Below are 17,619 nucleotides of genomic sequence, written 5' to 3'. Positions count from 1 at the left end.
GCCTTCTGTTCCAGTCTCATGAGTGAGGGTGTGTGGCCTGACATCTTGAAAAGGGAACGTACCAGGAACCTGGAACAACAAGCCAAAGAGAGAAAGATCAAACGCAGTAGGAACTCTTAGTCACTCATAAACATCATTCAAAAAAAAAAAAGAGGATCCACAGGGACATCCTATCCGTGTTTGGGAACATGCAGCACTCGAGAGGGCACGACCTCTTTAAATGAGATCTTTTAGATCTCTGGTGCACGTAAAAAACATGAGGTGTTTTGGCACACTTTACACGGTGCTTTAATTTGTAATTTATACCGATATGTGGCCAAGTTTCTGTCCTAATCCCTTTCCATGAAAGGGGAATTATAATGAAACGTCTGACACCAGCCAGATGCTCCACAATAGATCGGCTAGACGCCAAACAGCATGTGAAAACCTCATCAAAGCATACATTCTCCATCCTAATCCCCGCAAACCCTGTTTTGGGTTCTCACTTCGGTACTTTTAGACCCAGCCAATCTCCAGGTCAAAAACAATGAGGAGGAAGAGGATGAAATCAAACCATATGCCTTCTAAATGTGTGTGTTCTAATGTCCACCATGGGATGCAATTGCGTCACTGTCGCCCGCCGCCACTATAAAAGTGTTTTGATTGAGGAATCCTCTTTGGCTCCACGACGGATCAAACAACAGTTCCCATTGAGTCGAGAGACAGCTGCTGCAGGAACACGGACACATTACACATTTGGCTTCGGCTCATCCAATGCAAAAAAAAAAAAGGACTAAGGGAATTTTTACAAGGCGTAGGAAAAGAGACGAACACATCATAACACATAGTGCAGGGTGGTGCTGGAAAACAACAGCTGGCGCAGGATGAAAACAAAAGAGTTCAGATGAGGAAATTAGAAACACAAAAAAGCTGGAGTTGATAATATCGTGGATCAAAGTCTCTTGTTTTTGAAGTTCTTGAACTGCTTTAAATGGGCCTGTGGTGGAAGAATTTATGAGCACCATGACAGGACTGTTTTCATTTGCATAACCCCTGAAAACGAGTCCCGGGAACCAAAGAACGCTTCCAAAAAAGCTCAGTTGTCACTTTTTTTTTTCATAATGCCCTGAAGCGGTGGTCATCGCTGTCATATGACAGCCAATAAAAGTGAGTTCTAGCCATGCAACAAATATAAAATCCATGAAATGAATCCAAAAAAACACAACGGCATGTGTGTCAGAAACCTTCAAAACGTCTGAAGTGCTCGTGAAAGACGTTTAAGGCCATGTGTTACATCCGACACCAGCGAAAGTAACATTTACAGGAGCAGCTGTCACTTTCATGTAGATCTGAATGGTGAGGAGAAAACAACCCTGCACTCGTGCCGCACATGAGCAGCTTTACAGGAAAAGAGTCCCAGCCAAATCCCAATAAGACTTCATTCTCTTCTATTCATCTTTAAGATACTGTCAAATAATACTTAATACATTCACTGTAGAGGAATAATTTAATCTTAATAAATTGCACTGTGCAATAATAATTTTAAGCAACAGTAATTATCCCTGTTATCAAAAAATTATAATAATAATAATAAATAAATAAAATTAATTATCAATTAATATATATATTCAGTGGTTAGCACTGTCGCCTCACAGCAAGAAGGTCGCTGATTCAAGTCCAGGCTGAGCCAGTTGACATTTCTGTGTGGAGTCCCCATGTTGGCATGGGTTTCCTCCGGGTGCTCTTTATAAATCTATATTTTGGATTATAATATACACTATCGGTTAAAAGTTTGGGGTCAGTTTTTTTTTTATCAAGGCGGCATTTATTAAATGTAAAAAAAAAAGTCAAATTGTTGAAATATTTATTAAAATTTGATATAACTGCTTTCTTATTGTATGTAGTTTCAAATTAAATTATTATTCCAGTCATTATTTCTTTTTATTACTATTTCCATTAATAACAATAATAGTAATAATAATAATAATAATAATAGTAATAATAATAATAATAATAATTAATATTAGAGTGATTTCTGAAGGATCATCTGACTCTGAAAACTGGAGTAATGAAGCTGAAAATTCATCTTTAAAATCACTGGAATAAATTATTAAATTAAATTATAAACTCCTTTTGAACAGTTATTTTATAGAGCAATAACATTTCACAATTTTGATGAAATAAATGTAGTTTTGGTGAGCAGGATAAGCTTATTTTAAAACGTTAAAAAATGTATATATATATATTATTGTTTCGGCATCGAAATCAGAATGTGTGAATCTGCAACCGTCACATCGCAGGATATGCAATGTCAAGTTGGGATTATAGCTGATCAGCATCACAGTTCAGAACATGTGATTTGTGGAGTCATCGCAAAGTTTAACCCTAAAATAGAGTGAAATATTTTCAATTGGATGTGTTTTTAAGATCTGTGCCTGTACGATTTAAGCAAACCTAAACCAAGAGGTTACAAAGATATATAAACCAAAATTAATTGTATTTAATATTTGATACAATGAAGACTATACACCATACAGTGTTATTTTACCTATTAGTAGGGCCAGACGGGATCTGCGGACGTTTTTTGCTATTTCTGTGAAGACTTTTGGTAAAAATCTGCGGATTTCTGTGGAATTATTTTGGGAGTATCGTAACTAAAACCTTAATATGTGAAATAAAAAATAATATCTTTTTAACTTTTATTTAACGTTTAAAGTGCAAATCCACTTAGATTTACTTAATTTGGTAAACAAAGCAAGTCTCTCTTATGATATATCTACTAAAAGACAGAAAACATTACTGTACAAACTGCATTGTACATAAATCAGATGAACATTTTCATATTAGTCAATAATATTACTGTAATTAATAAAAAAACTGAATAAGTATAGATTTACACACATTTACTCAACTAAATAAACAGAATTAATGATGGGCTAAAAATCTGCGGAAAATCTGTGGAATTCTGCGCGCACAGATTTTGTGTGGGCCTACCTATTAGTACTAAATTTCTGTCCCTCAATTCTGTTAGATTCCACAGAAATCCATAAAATGTATGTATTTGTTCAATTGTACTTTTATACAATTGGATTAGTTGGATTGTATTTTAAGCAGACACTCCTCTACAAAATAATCCCCATCAATGTAAAAATATGAATTAATTCCAAAGAGTTATACAAGATCTTGTGAAAATATTTTCATATCGCAATATATGTATGTATGTATGTATGTATGTATGTATGTATGTATATATATATATATATATATATATATATATATATATATATATATATATATATATATATATATATATATATATATATAGACAAACTAAATATCTCAACATCAGTTTTTATCCAATATCATGCAGTGATAGATATTTATCATTTTATTTTCTATTATTTACTTATACCAATTTATTCTAACTTTCTAATATTTATTACACCAATAAATTATGCACATTTTAATATAATAACTTAATATATTTACAACACTAACTAATTTGTGGTTTCTAAAGTAGGGCATGTTTAGGCAACTGAACAGGAGTACAACTGAGTATAATCACGTTATATGACATTAATAATAATTACTACTTGAACAATATATTTTTATATGATTTTCAATGGAGCGTTCAATTTTAATATACATTGACTTTATCGTTATATTTATGACACTAATATTTACAACACTTGCTAATTTGTGACTTGTAAATTAGGGCTTGTTTAGGCAACTGAAGTGAATATAATCACGTTATATGACATTAATAAGATTACTCCTTGCACAATATATTTTTAATTGATTTCAGTGGTGTTCCATTTGAATATACTTTGATTTTATCATTATATTTATGACACTAATATTTACGACTGACTAATTTGTGATTTGTAAAGTTGGGCTTGTTTAGGCAACTGAACTGAATATAACAGAACACATCTTTTATTTTTGTTCTACCTGCTTGACAGATCATAAACTGCAAATGAAAGTGAAATAAAGACAGAAGGAAATGTTATAAGGGAATTATTTATGTCAAAGTCAATTTGTCATGAATTTTGATAAACCACGTTTTAGACCTTCAACAAAATCAAATGTGCAGATCTATCAATATATGACCACAATATGCCTTAATACAATGTTTGTATTGATATTAATCAATTTTATAATCATAATGTCTTAATATAGAAACACTGCTGTCACTTTCACATTCCACCCCTCGAAGCACTTAAATGCGTCAACAACTCTTAATTCCGTTCCGAATACGCTACATTACAACTACCAATAAAACATAACTCATAGACTGAGCAGAAATGCGAACTATAATACTCACATAAAACTGCAACCGTGTGACTCTTTGCTATAATACAGTAATACCACACGCCACACACTCGTCCCTTAGCGGCGGCAAGCGATGATGACGTCTTGGTCACGCGTCGTTCAGCTGCTCTCTGGCGCGGGAGAAACAGGTCACGCACGCGTTTCAGCAGTTTACAGTCGCCGGAAGAGTCAAGCGATCTCTCGAAATATCAAAAATATGTGTGTGATATTATCAATGGACTCGTGAATCAAATGGAGCAGTCTTTCATGTCAGACAGGCAGGTATGGCGGTGATTTTATATTGCGTTTGTTCAAAGCACGAACGAACGACAAGCATGCAGAAACGTCAAATGTGTGCGTGCAGTGTGTCAATTTAATATTGAAATACATGACTGGCTTCTCTTGTTGAGCTCTGATCATTTATATTTATTGATATTCCTTATAGTTTTACATCGGTTTTGTTGCAATAGTTGATGTCAGTATATATCTTGTATTCAAGTTATGTTTACCGAAAGCTTTTAGAAAATATCATAATGTAATATTTTATTGGATTAGCATAATTTAGCACAATTTAGCAGTTTTAGCACAATTTCACTATACTGTTTATGTTATGTTGAAGATCTAATTCTGAAATTAGTTTCAGAAAATACTAAATAATTTGAATGAAATGAAATAATATAAATGAAGTATTATAATGTTATATTGGTTTAGCTCGTTGAGTTCACTCAATCATTCATTTTCCTTCGGCTTAGCCACAGCGGAATGAACCGCCAACTTATCCAGCAAATGTTTTACGCAGCAGATGCTCTTCCAGCAGGGCTGGCCCTGTACATTTGGGGGCCGTAAGCAGAATAATTTTGTGACTCTACTTTGATCTAAATAGTGGAGTATTGCCATTGCAAACTGGCACACAGTGCTTTTATTGCTTATTATATACAATCAATGAAACAGAAATGTAAAGCCTGATTTTGTCTACTAAATAACTGTCTGAATGGTTTGGACCAGTGGTGCCCAAACTCGGTCCTGGAGGGCCGGTGTCCTGCATATTTTAGTTCCAACCCCAATAAAATACACCTGAACCAACTAATCAAGCTCTTTCTTGTAATACTACAACTTCCAGGCAGTTGAAGGAAATTGGAGCTAAACCATGCAGGACACTGGCCCTCCAGGACCGAGTTTGGATACCCCTGGTTTGGACATTTTAAAGCATCAGTTTTTGTCAACTAGCAGCTTCAAAAAAATGAAGGATTAAACAATTTTTTAATAAAGACACCAAATTTTATTAATTTAGCAAACAGATTGAAGATTCTAAAAAGGTTCTAAAAAGGGATTTTTTTCATTTTGTTATAAATTCCAAAAGCAAAAAACATTGAACAATAATTAGCCAAAAGTGAAAATGCATTACTAATAAAATAAAATAGAATTAATAAAATATTCATTCTGAACTCATTAAAAACTCCAAAAAACAAAACAAGTAACATTACACAATGCAAAGATTGATCCATAAATAATGAAATCACTAAGCAAATAATATAAAGTAAATATAAAAAAATATCAATATTAAAGTCATAAAAGAAAAAGGGAAGCAACAAATACTGGGTTAATATTAATACCGCATGTCTTTGTACTGTGGGGGAAACCAGAGCACCCGGAGGAAACCCACACCAACACGGGGAGAACATGTAAACTCCACACAGAAACGCTAACTGACCGAGTCGGGTCTCCAACCAGCGGCCTTCTTGCTGTGAGGCGACACTGCTAACCACTGAGCCACTGTGTCGCTCTGCTTGTTGAGTTCTCATAATTTATTTTTGTTGGCATATATTAAAGTCTGGCGGCGCAGTAGGTAGTGCTGTCGCCTCACAGCAAGAAGGTTGCTGGCTTGAGCCTCGGCTGGGCCAGTTGGCCTTTCTGTGTGGAGTTTGCATGTTCTCCCAGTTGTAAGAGGAACAAATAATAACTTGACTTCTAGTTGATCATTTGGAAAAGTGGCAGAAGGTAGATTTTTCCCATCAATCATCTGTTGAACTGCATCCCAATCATCACAAATACTGCAGAAGACCTATTGGAACCCGCATGGACACAAGATTCTCACAGATTCAGTCAAGTTTGGTGAAGGAAAAATCATGGTTTGGGGTTACATTCAGTATGAGGACGTGCGAGAGATCTGAAGAGTGGATAGCAACATCAACAGCCTGAGGAGCCTGATGCAGTCCTCCAAGCTCATGGGAGTCAAACACAATATTAATTCTGTTTCCACTGCATCATGACTTTATATTCTATACTGTACATTATTTCTGTAAAGTGACAAGACTTTTGTCTTGCAAAGTCAGACCTTACTGTCCTAATTATTTAATTACAAATCAAGACATGATCATATTTTATTTTGGTAAAATAAGCATAATCTAGAGGCCTTTCATATAAGCCACTTCTGATACCAAATGATCAACTTGAAGTCAAGTAATTATTTGTTGTTCCTAAAACTTGGATAGGCGACTTTTGCCAGGTATAGGAATAAGTGTTGTACTGTTTATGTAGCATGCAAGAAATATTTGCTCAAATTGGTTTCAGAAATTACAGATTAATTTTTGTAAATAGTTGAAATAACTCTATAATCTCTGCCTCTTCCCAGTGTGTGTTTTGAGCACCAGTCATGCAGCCCCTCAGAGATGCTGAATTAGGGGCTTCCACCTTCTTCGCTTCTCCTCTTCCTCACGATGTGTGCGGCAGCAATGGACTTCCTCTCACCCCAAACTCCATCAAGATCCTGGGACGCTTCCAGATCCTCAAAACCATCACCCATCCCAGACTGTGCCAGTATGTGGACATCAGCAGAGGGAAGCATGGTATGATCAGTTTTGTGTTTTGTTACAGTTTTTATTAAAGATGCTGTATGTAAGTTTTTAAGGATTCTAAAGCATAAAAACACCATATTATGTTTGCAGAAGTTTAAGAAACATGCTACGTTCTTGTTTATCTGAAAACAATGATAAAGTGAGGTATTCTGCTTTTAAATGTGCGCTATTGCTGGAATGGGTGTCTTTTGGTAATTTAACCCGTCCATTGCCAGTTTAGCCAATAATATTTCAGCACCCTGGGTTGCCTTGGTGGAAAACAGCGTATTTCATTCATTCAGTCAGAAAGGCTGTCAGAGTGCTGAAATGCGACCTCCGGTGGACAGTAGCAACCTCCAAAATGAGATGCAGAGTTCCACATGAGGTGGTTATTAATTAGCAAATAATATAAATATTACGAATGTAACCATTAGGTCAACAGGTTACATTGTAACCCTTTGTCCTAACAACACGCTACGTGACGAGATTTGCAGTGATGAGCAATTAGGCTGTTTGCACCAGACGAAACGCAAAAGAAATTTAAATACAGCCATTCAGATGCACAGAATAGTGCACTCACTGCACTCCAACGAAATAGTAAAGTTTATAATCGAATTAATTCATATTAAACCTCTTTAATATTATTAGATATGCTAAATCACTGATATGTGTTGGTTTGCACTGAGTCACGGTTCTAAAGTTAAATTTCAAATGGTTTATTTTATTTTCAAGATCTGAGGTGAACTATCTGCTGCTGCTTTCATTGGTATGGTAATAAATGTCAAGTGAATTAGCATTTAACACCGAATAAAGCACATGAGGTGTACCTGAGGTGGTCATTGTCAGTTTTGTGTTGTTCACCTGCAAGAAATAGAAGCCGGTTATAACAAAAACTCCTTTTAATGTAGAAAATACTCCTTATATCATGTGCCGTTGCTTTTGTATAGAACACGATTTATATCAGCCTTTAGGCTCAACAGTCAGGCACACTGCTGTTGCTGTCGTCAATCTGGCAACCTGCTCTTGCATTTGTTTTGAACCAGGTGTGCAATACCTAGTTTAACCACTGAGTGTCAAACTTACGTACTGCATCTTTAAACAACTTGAAAATCATCTTGTGTTTAAATAAGATGACCAAAAATTTGGTAAATTCAAGTACATTTATCACTGAAATTGAAGTCACAGAATTGAACTAGCGACACTGACACTTCTATTCTCGTTTTAAAACATTATGCAAAGTTATCTTATAGTATGTTAAACATCTTGCAAGTTACTTTTTGTATTTTAAACTTATTCAATTGTGTCCTTTCCCTTTTCGTTTTTAATGCCTGGTTCTGCTTCTTCATAGTTTTCTTCTCTTTTATCCTTGTGATTTTTATCTCAGTGGTTTAATGACATATTTTTTCATGTGCCGAATCTGCATGCGAGGATGATTCTTTTTATCTTTAGCTGCTTTATGGTTGTTGGTTCAGTGTTTATCATGCAAGATGCACTTGGTATCACTCATGTGTCCCTTATGAGAAAGACACCCCTTTGAGATGGATGCAAACACATGTGTTTGAAGTTCCTGATGACATTATGCAGATTTATTAGCGTTATAATGTTCTTTCATGTTTGAGAAATGACCTTGAATGCAGGTCATCGTCTCGCTGGAGGCAGTATTCATCATTATTAAAGAGTTATGAGTTATTAAAGTCCATTTTGAAGATGCTTTTGTTTGTGCAGCCAAGATTTTTTGACTTTGTGATTAAAAAACAAGGATATTGTATGTTTTAAGAAAAGTGTTTTTTCTTTTTTGCTAAATAACTTAATGTTATTTTCTCTGTGTTGAGCTTTTAGTTCAAGAAAATGCATTTTGGCATTTTATGTACATGACAATGGAGTTTTGAGGACCTGGGGTCCGTTCTTCATACCTTGCTTAAATGATCCAAGATGATTTAACAAACCCTGAATATTTTAATCTTGATAACTGATCTCTGGCTAATTTGGTTTTTCAAACAAGTTCGCAAATCAGATTAAAATGTCTGAATGAACTGATCTGAGATCGCTGCGTGTGTTTTGAAGGACAGATCTATCAATCCTCCAAATCACGATCAGCAATGCAATGATTGGCTGACGGCACAGACAGCGTAATGACATCATCAGATTAATATTCAATTAAGCACATGAGCAAAATTACATAATATTCACAGCAAACATTTTGTTAAATATGATACGCAATAACTTTCCACATTTGTTTTGAGCTGCAGGCTTTACACTTTCATGTGTCAATAGTATTTCACGATTTTATTTAGTTTTACGTTTTAGTGCGGCTTTTCTTTATTATAGTAGCCTAGGCCTATTTAAGTTTCTTAATCAGCGAATTTAAATTAGTTTTGCATCAAAAAGTATTTGGATATTGGTGAAGGTGTCTGCAACTTCTGCAAAGCATCAAATCACCATCATATTAGCTGTCAAAACATGTGCATGACTGCATAAATTGTTCCTTTAAAAAACAAACAAACAAAAAGCAGTTGAATATTGTCCGTGTCTATTATCATACACAAATTGTAAAGCTGGTGGTACCTTAAAATAGTACATGCTTGTATCTAAAAAGTCAATATTAATAAATGTTCTCTTTGATCCCCTTGGGCAGAACCACCCCGTTTTTGTACTCTTATTTCAGAAATCTTGACAGTTTTATTTATATATATTTTAAAAGTTATATGTATATAAACATAATGTTATTATTTGTTTAATATTAATATTACTAATTATTATAAATTATAAATGTATATATAATAAAAAAAAACTATTTTACTATTTTCCCAAGTGTATATAACCTATAGGCAAATATCAGCATTCGGTTCATACTTTCAGTATTACCTTTGCTTTAAATTACCCGATGTAATCCTGTTTATATGAAATAAGCCTGCTCCCGAGCAGGTTGGAGCTACCAGAACTGTTGCTATGACAACAACTCTCCGATGAGTTTTGAAGAACGATACAATCCGGGATCATGCCAAATCGTCAATAACCAAATCCTAATTGAGTAATCCATGCACGAAGAACGGACCTCTAAAAATGCAAGCTTTTAAAAAAAACAAATGCCAAAGTGCATGTTTTTGATAAACCAGACCACTAATTCTGCTGTATACAATGCAAATATGTAATTAACTTTCCTTTGGCTTAGTTTCTGATTTGTCAGGGGTCATCACAGTGAAATGAACCGTCAATTACTCTGACATATGTTTATTATGCAATGGATGCCCTCCCAGTCACACAAATATGTCATCTAGCGTTAATATTCCTATGTCAAGAGAATGCATATACATTTTTTTAATGAAAAATAACATGGTACTTAATAACAAAACAATATAACATAAAGGTTATATTTTAAGGTACAATATTAACAAAACGTTAACAATGTTTTTACCTCAACAAACTTCTAATTTGCTGCGTATTACTAGTTATTAAAAGCGTAGTTCACCCAAAAAAAATGAAATTCTGTCATTATTACTCTCCCTTTTCTTGATTCAAACAATTATAAGGTTCTTTCTTCTGTTAACACAAAAGAAGAATTTTGAAAAATGCTGAAAACCGGTAACCATTGACTTCCATAGCATTTGTTTTTCCTATGGAAGTCAATGGTTTCAGCTTTCTTCAAAATACCTTCTTTTGTGTCCAATATAAGAACCTCTTAAAGGTTTGGAATCACTTTAGGAAGGGTAAATAGTAAGTAAAGTTTAATTTTTTACGTAAACTCTCCCTTTTAGTTAGTAGTTGGGTTTAGGTATTTGGGAAAAATTCAGGATGTAGATTAAGATTGTTCATGTATGTACTTTATAAGTACTAATAAACAGTCAACATCTTAATAATAGGCAGATTATAAGCCACCAGTTAATAGTGAGAATTGGTCCCTATATTAAAGTTAGTTTTTTTTAAGTTGCTTTTGCTGATTTTTGTAATTAGGGAACATTTAATTGTAAAATATGTATAATTTATTTTAATTTATAATTAAAACATTTTAATTCTAAAATTAAGTACATTTTTAGTACGATTTTTAGTACATTGTTGTTGTGTAAATGGACTCTTAGTTTCATGGTGAATATTACTTTTTGACCAGATCAAGTGTGACATGAAAAATTTAACATGGTGTAAAAAAACAACCAAATAGACGTATTTAAAAATAGATGGATGCAAACTTAATTTGCATTTTTTTTTATGTGCTACAAATAATAGTTTCTGAATCAGTGTTTATGTCTTGTTGTCCAGTAAAAGATCATTCTTAAGACGGGATACAGTTACTCGACATGTGAAAATGTTCCTTTAATTCAAAGAATATTGTGTGTATTATAATTGTATTAATAATATAAATGATTATTATGTGAATAGAGCAGGCAAAATCAAGATTGCATAAATTCTGTTAAATCATGAATTATCCTCTTGTCGTTTTGCAGAGCGCCTGGTTATTGTAGCTGAGCACTATGAAAAAAGCTTGAAAGACCTACTGAAGCAGCGGAAACCTGTCAGGTAACACTCGGTTTAGATTCTGAATTGAATATAATGCATTTTGTATTGTCTGTGTACCTGAAATCCCTTTTTATTATGCTTTATTATGCATTCAACACTGTTTTGATTCAATAGAGATGCATAAAAAATGTCTGAAAAAGTCATAGATTTAGTCAGGGGTGTTTTAATGTTTTATAAATGTTTTGATGAATTTGGAATGTTCTTCATTAGTTATTAAGTCAAAGGAATTTAATGAATGATTAATCCTGGTAATTCTCAAATTATATATTCATTCTGTACATATGTATTTGTGCGTATCGTATTATTTCCTATTTTTAATTATAAGGGGCCAATAAAGTCAAAATAAATATAGTAATTTTGTCAGGTTCACTCATTAATGAGACGTAGCTGATTAGATACAATAGTGTTTTCTTCCAAAAAATATAAAGTTGCTTTCTGTAAAGAAGCAATTTATTTGCAAATGGTTCTGGAATGCTAAAAATGTACGTATTTTGAATGCATTATTACAAAACAATCAAAATGATTGTCCAACGACAGGGTTAGGGCTATTTAAAGGAACAGTAGACAAAAAAAATGTCATTATGTCACCATTACTCATCCTTCACGATATTCTGTTGAACACAAAGGAAGATATTTTGAAAAATGTTTGGAAACCACTAACCATTGACTTCCATATAGGGTGTCCGCAGATCCTTAAAAAGTCTTAAATTCCATAGTATAAAAATAAGGCCTTAATAAGTCTTAAATCAGGATGGCTCAGTGGTTAGCAATGTCGCCTCACAGTAAGATGGTTGCTGGTTCGAGTCCAGGCTGGGTCAGTTGGCATTTCTGTGTGGAGTTTGTATGTTCTTCCCGTGTTGGCGTGGATTTCTTCAGGTGCTTCGGTTTCCCCACAGTCCAAGAAGTGAATTGGATGAACTAAATTGGTTGTAGTGTATGAGTATGTTTGTGAATGTGAGAGTGAGAGTGTATGGGTGTTTCCCAGTCCTGGGTTGAGACTAGAAGGGTATCTGCTACGTAAATAATATGCCGGAATAGTTGGCGGTTCATTCAGCTGTGGCGACCCCTGATAATAAGGGACTAAACTGAAGAAAAAGGAATGAATCAATGTCTTAAATCCGCATTTCAGAGGTCTTAAAATGCAGTCAATCGGCCTCGTAAAGAAGATTTCCGTGTCAAAGTGTCCGTTTGAAGTCTACTTAAATCTCTACATATATCGTTACACAGAATGACATATGTGGAAACAAAGTCCATTTATAGTCTTTGGCAGAATCCAATAAAAGACGTGCAGGGACTTTTTTACGTAATTACGTCTAATAGCTACTTTATTTGTTTTGTTTTTTTCAAATTTTGTACTATAAAATTGGTCTTAAATTTTATTTTTTGTGGTATTAAAAAGTCTTAAATATAACTCTTAAAAACCGGCAGATACCCTCCATAATATATATTTTTTTACCTTCTATGGATGTCATGGAACTGATGGAAAAAAGTTTTGTGATCAACAGAAAAAAGAAACTAATAAAGAAACTAGGGCTGCTTGATTATGAGAAAAATCATAATCACGATTATTTTGGTCATAATTGTATTCATGATTATTCAAAACGATATACAGTTGAAGTCAAAGTTATTCGGCCTCCTGTGAATATTTTTTTTTTTCAGAGCAAAGAATTTTTTGCAGTATTTCCTATATTTTTTCTTCAGGAGAAACTCTTATTTGTTTTATTTTGGCAAGAATAAAATAAGTTATTGTTAAAAAAATATTATAATTATTAAATAAAATATTACATATAATTATTACATGTTATAATTATATAAATTATAAAAAGTATTATTATAAAAAATTATTCAATTAATTAGTTAACTATTTTAAGATCAGTGTTATTAGCCCACTTAAGCAATATATTTTTTTGATTGTCTGCAGAAGAAACTACTGTTATACAATGACTTGCCTAATTATCCTAACATGCCTAATTAACCTAATTTAACCTTTAAATATCACTTTAAGCTAAATACTAGTATCTTGAAAAATATGTAAAATTACGTACTGCCATCATGGCAAAGATATATAGATAAGATTAATAATAATAAAAACAGCAGCAGGAATCACTTTAAGAGCAGTACCGATCTGATTTATCGTTTTAGTTTCACATGTTTTTTGATTCTCAACTCGTTTGTTTATTACATATATGAAGGCTAATACGAGTAATCTTTTAGTACTTTTCACGTGAAACTGAGCTTTTACAGAGCAACAAATGTGTACAACTGAAAAAGGAGCGGTATATGATGCAATAATCGTTTTATATTTATTAATGCTTTTTTTCAAGACAACATTGTCCTACATTATTTTTTTAAAGGTTAATGAAGGTTATACAGTGTGTTGTTAAATGCAGAACTCCTCTATTTTAGAAATAAATAAATAATAAAATCCCCTGCAAGTTCTGAAAGAGATCAAGCCTCAGCCAGGTCAGAAGAAATAACGCAAAAGTAACTCAAAAGTAACGTAACTCATTACTACCATAAGAGTAAGGCAACTTGTTACAATTTGGGGAGGAACTCAATATTGCAATGCATTACTTTCAAAAGTAACTTTCCCCAACACTGATTAGTGCGTGAATTTGTATTTTTAGGGTGATCTGTGCATAATATCTAAGTTTTATTTAATGAAATTTGATGATGGCGATTTCACTAATGATGTTTCTTTACTACAGTAATGAGATACTACCATCTGTACGGTCATGTTATTTTCTGAAAGGCATATTTGAACAGCCCACACTTTCAGAATTCATTCACTGACTAGTTTTATTGGCTTTATAATTTTTAGTCTGTTTCACATCATCAGGCCAGCAGGCTCTGAGCTTAATATTATTATATATATTTGCTCTGAGATTGATTAGTGGTTTGTATCTTCTCATGTGGAAGCCATTGTCACCGTTGTCAAATTCTTCATGTGGCCAGTTTTTTGGAAAGCCTTTAGTATTCTGAAAACATTTGATCGTCGTGTGTGTTATCTTTGGCTCATATATTTAGGTCGATATGTTGTATTAATATTGGCACAAATGGCTTCAGAGTATAAAAAACGGATGAATGTCAATGGCAGGTGTAAATTGAGCCAATGTGACGGCAGCTCACTATCAAAGACTTTTTTTCTGGATGGTATTTTGCTGAGCGAATGTTACTAAAAATAACTGAAAAACAAGACGGAGGACACAAACAAGTGATTGAAGCCAGCGAAGCTTCCATTTTTAGACCAAATGAAAAACATCCACTCACAATTTCCAATCAGGCCAATCAGTCCAGCAATGTTTCACCACCCTGTTGAATAATCTCTCCTGATTTCCTCTAAATAAACATGCTTTTCATCATCCAGATCTTTGTACGTGATTCAAATAGTCAGAATGTAGTGTTTTAAGATGTTTGTCTTATAAGAAAGCATCAGTTTCCAGGAAAAATGCTAGAGCGATTTGTGCATTAGTTCATTTGAATTCTATATTTCGGATTAAGAGTTAAGCACTGCTCTTTAATATTAAAGGGAAAGTTCACCCAAAAAGTAAGAATTGCTGTTGATTACATTTTTTTTTTTCCTGAAACTGGTCTTTGTGTGTCATTAAATAAGAGTTAACCTTAAGTCTATAGTGCAGGGGTGCCCAAACATTTTATTATGAGGGCCAAAAACCATACTTGATTGAGGCTAGTGGGCCGAAGGTAAATATGGGTAATTTCCTTTAGCATTTTTTATTTATTTGTTTAATAAAGTTTAAAAGCGACAAGAAAACATTGCTTTATATTAACTGATACAGTATCTTTTACATTTTATAATGAACTTATTACGGTAAAAACAAAAACAATGTCATTTATAACAGAATTACATTAGTTTTTGGCTTGATTTAACTCACCGATGTCTTCTGCATAGTCTATCCGTCGAGTGACAGTATTTGCATTTTAAAAAATCAGATTCATTTACAACATTTAATTAAAACATTTCATTTCAATTAGCTTTTTTTTGTAGCTCAGCAATAAAACAAACAAAAAATCTTACGTCAAATTAGAAGTTCCGATCTCTGTGTTAAAGGCATTCGCCCCAACCTTCTCCATCATTCTCACTCTCCTCTCAGATGGGATGGTGGGCCAAATCAAAGATTACAGTGGGCCAACTTTGGCCCGCGGGCCCTACTTTGGGCATCTCTGCTATAGTGCTACTGTGATGGCATATCATGCTGGTAAAATGACGCTTAAAACTCGTTCACTGTCAGTAAAATGTGGTTGATTTACTATCATTTATATACTAATTGAGTTAATTGAGTATAATTCAGGTTACAGAGTTAATTTAAATGAGTTAAAATAATAATAATAAGTACTGAATGATATATTTTAGAGGTGGCACCCTGGCTCAATGATAGCATCAGTTTCCAGGAAAAATGCTTGAGCGATTTGTGCATTAGTTCATTTTAATTCCATATTTCGGATTAAGAGTAAAGCACTGCTCTTTAATATTAAAGGGATAGTTCACCCAAAAAGTAAGAATTGCTGTTGATTACCTTTTTTTTTTTCCTGAAACTGTGGTCTTTGTGTGTCATAAAATAAATTAGCACTGTCGGCTCAGAGCAAGAAGGTCGCTGGTTCGAGTTCCATCTGGGTCAGGTGGCATTTCTGTGTGAAGTTGGCATGTTCTCCCCGTTTTGGCGTAGATTTCCCTTAGGTGAACGGGATAGGTGAACTAAATTGGACGTAGTATGAGTGTGTGTGAATATGAGAGTGTAAGTGTTTGCCAGTACTGAGTAGGCATGGGCCGGTATAAGATTCTGATGGTATGTTAACCTTGGAAATAAATATCACGGTTTCACTGTATCACGGTATTGAGATTACTGCTCTAAAATATATTCTTTTTGAATGTCTGGGTAAAAAACAAAACCTTTTCCCCCTTTGTTCACAATATATTTTCATTTGGGAAAGATTAAAAATATTTTGGAACAGTAAACATGTCAGGCTAAATAGTTCTAATAAATCTTTGACTTCTGCTGTCTTCATTTGTTTCAAAAACACAGATTTCTTTACAAACAGCATATTTGGATATCTTTTCTGCGGGAGATACTGTTGTCCTAAAAAAAAAAAAAACGTTAATAAAAAGTCTTACACATACCTTAGGAACGGTATAGCAGAAAATTTTGACGGTTTTAAAACCTTGACTTTTCCAAACCTCGGTATACCTTGAACACGGTTATCATCCAATGCCTAGTACTGAGTGGAAGCTGGAAGGGCATCCGCTGCGTAAAACATGCCAGAATAGTTAGCGGTTCCTTCCACTGTGGCTACCACTGATAAATAAGGGACTAAGCTGAAGGAAAATGATTGAATGAATGAATTTCCCCATGCAGACTTAAAGTTACCTTGCCTATATTGTTTCTGTGCATTTACATTCACAATGGCTTTAGCATGACAACAAGCACTCAAATCTTCAAATAGCCATCCCCGCTTTGTGTTTATTAAATTGCATAAACATTTATTCCCATAAGGCATTTGTTTTTGGGGTCATATTGTCCCAGCAGTCTGTGTTTGTGCAGGCAGGCGCTCTCTCTTTGTCCTCTGTCTTCAATTAAAAGCAGACAAATGCAGTCTCTTTCCCATTCAGCTCTGCTTTCATGCAGTCTTGCAGTATGTTATTGAGCACAAAAATCACAACTAATGCTGTGCTCACCAATAACTGATTTTAACAGCTCAGACCACACATATAAACTGCTCTTGTTCTGCCATCTACTGTCTAATTCAGACATTTGATTATGAATGAATGGCACTTCAATGAATTAATGTGTACTGTTGGATGCCTTTTAACTTCACAAAACCAATTTCAGACAAATATATCTGAATAGTGTACATTCATCATTTCAAAAATTCTATTTGTCATATTATATTTGTTGTAATTTATTTATTTATTATTTTTTTTAATAATGTATTTATTAAATTTTTAAGCAATACAGATACAACAACA

The 17,619-nt window shown here is 33.8% G+C and overlaps 2 protein-coding genes across 2 annotated transcripts in view; one reads left to right on the top strand and one right to left on the bottom strand.

The window, feature by feature from the left end:
- aimp1a (aminoacyl tRNA synthetase complex interacting multifunctional protein 1a) overlaps positions 1 to 4,412 on the bottom strand; it is a 28,792-nt gene extending 24,380 nt beyond the window's left edge. The window contains exons 1-2 of the mRNA XM_056456578.1: positions 4,304 to 4,412; positions 1 to 69 (exon numbers count right to left, since the gene is read on the bottom strand). The exon at positions 1 to 69 is cut by the window's left edge and continues 65 nt beyond it. Of these exons, the coding sequence (XP_056312553.1) occupies positions 1 to 69; positions 4,304 to 4,305 (71 nt within the window). The 5' untranslated portion in view covers positions 4,306 to 4,412. The remainder of the gene's footprint in view (positions 70 to 4,303) is intronic.
- A 10-nt stretch (positions 4,413 to 4,422) lies between these two features.
- The window catches only part of tbck (TBC1 domain containing kinase), a 99,285-nt gene continuing 86,088 nt past the window's right edge, over positions 4,423 to 17,619 (top strand). Inside the window, exons 1-3 of the mRNA XM_056456576.1 lie at positions 4,423 to 4,572; positions 6,923 to 7,136; positions 11,564 to 11,636. Coding sequence (XP_056312551.1) covers positions 6,944 to 7,136; positions 11,564 to 11,636 — 266 coding nt within the window. The 5' untranslated portion in view covers positions 4,423 to 4,572; positions 6,923 to 6,943. The remainder of the gene's footprint in view (positions 4,573 to 6,922; positions 7,137 to 11,563; positions 11,637 to 17,619) is intronic.

This window comes from Danio aesculapii, chromosome 1 (assembly GCF_903798145.1).
Source record: "Danio aesculapii chromosome 1, fDanAes4.1, whole genome shotgun sequence".
NCBI lineage: Eukaryota > Metazoa > Chordata > Actinopteri > Cypriniformes > Danionidae > Danio > Danio aesculapii.
Note: the sequence above shows the minus strand (reverse complement) of the source record. Positions and strands in the feature narration are given on the sequence as shown.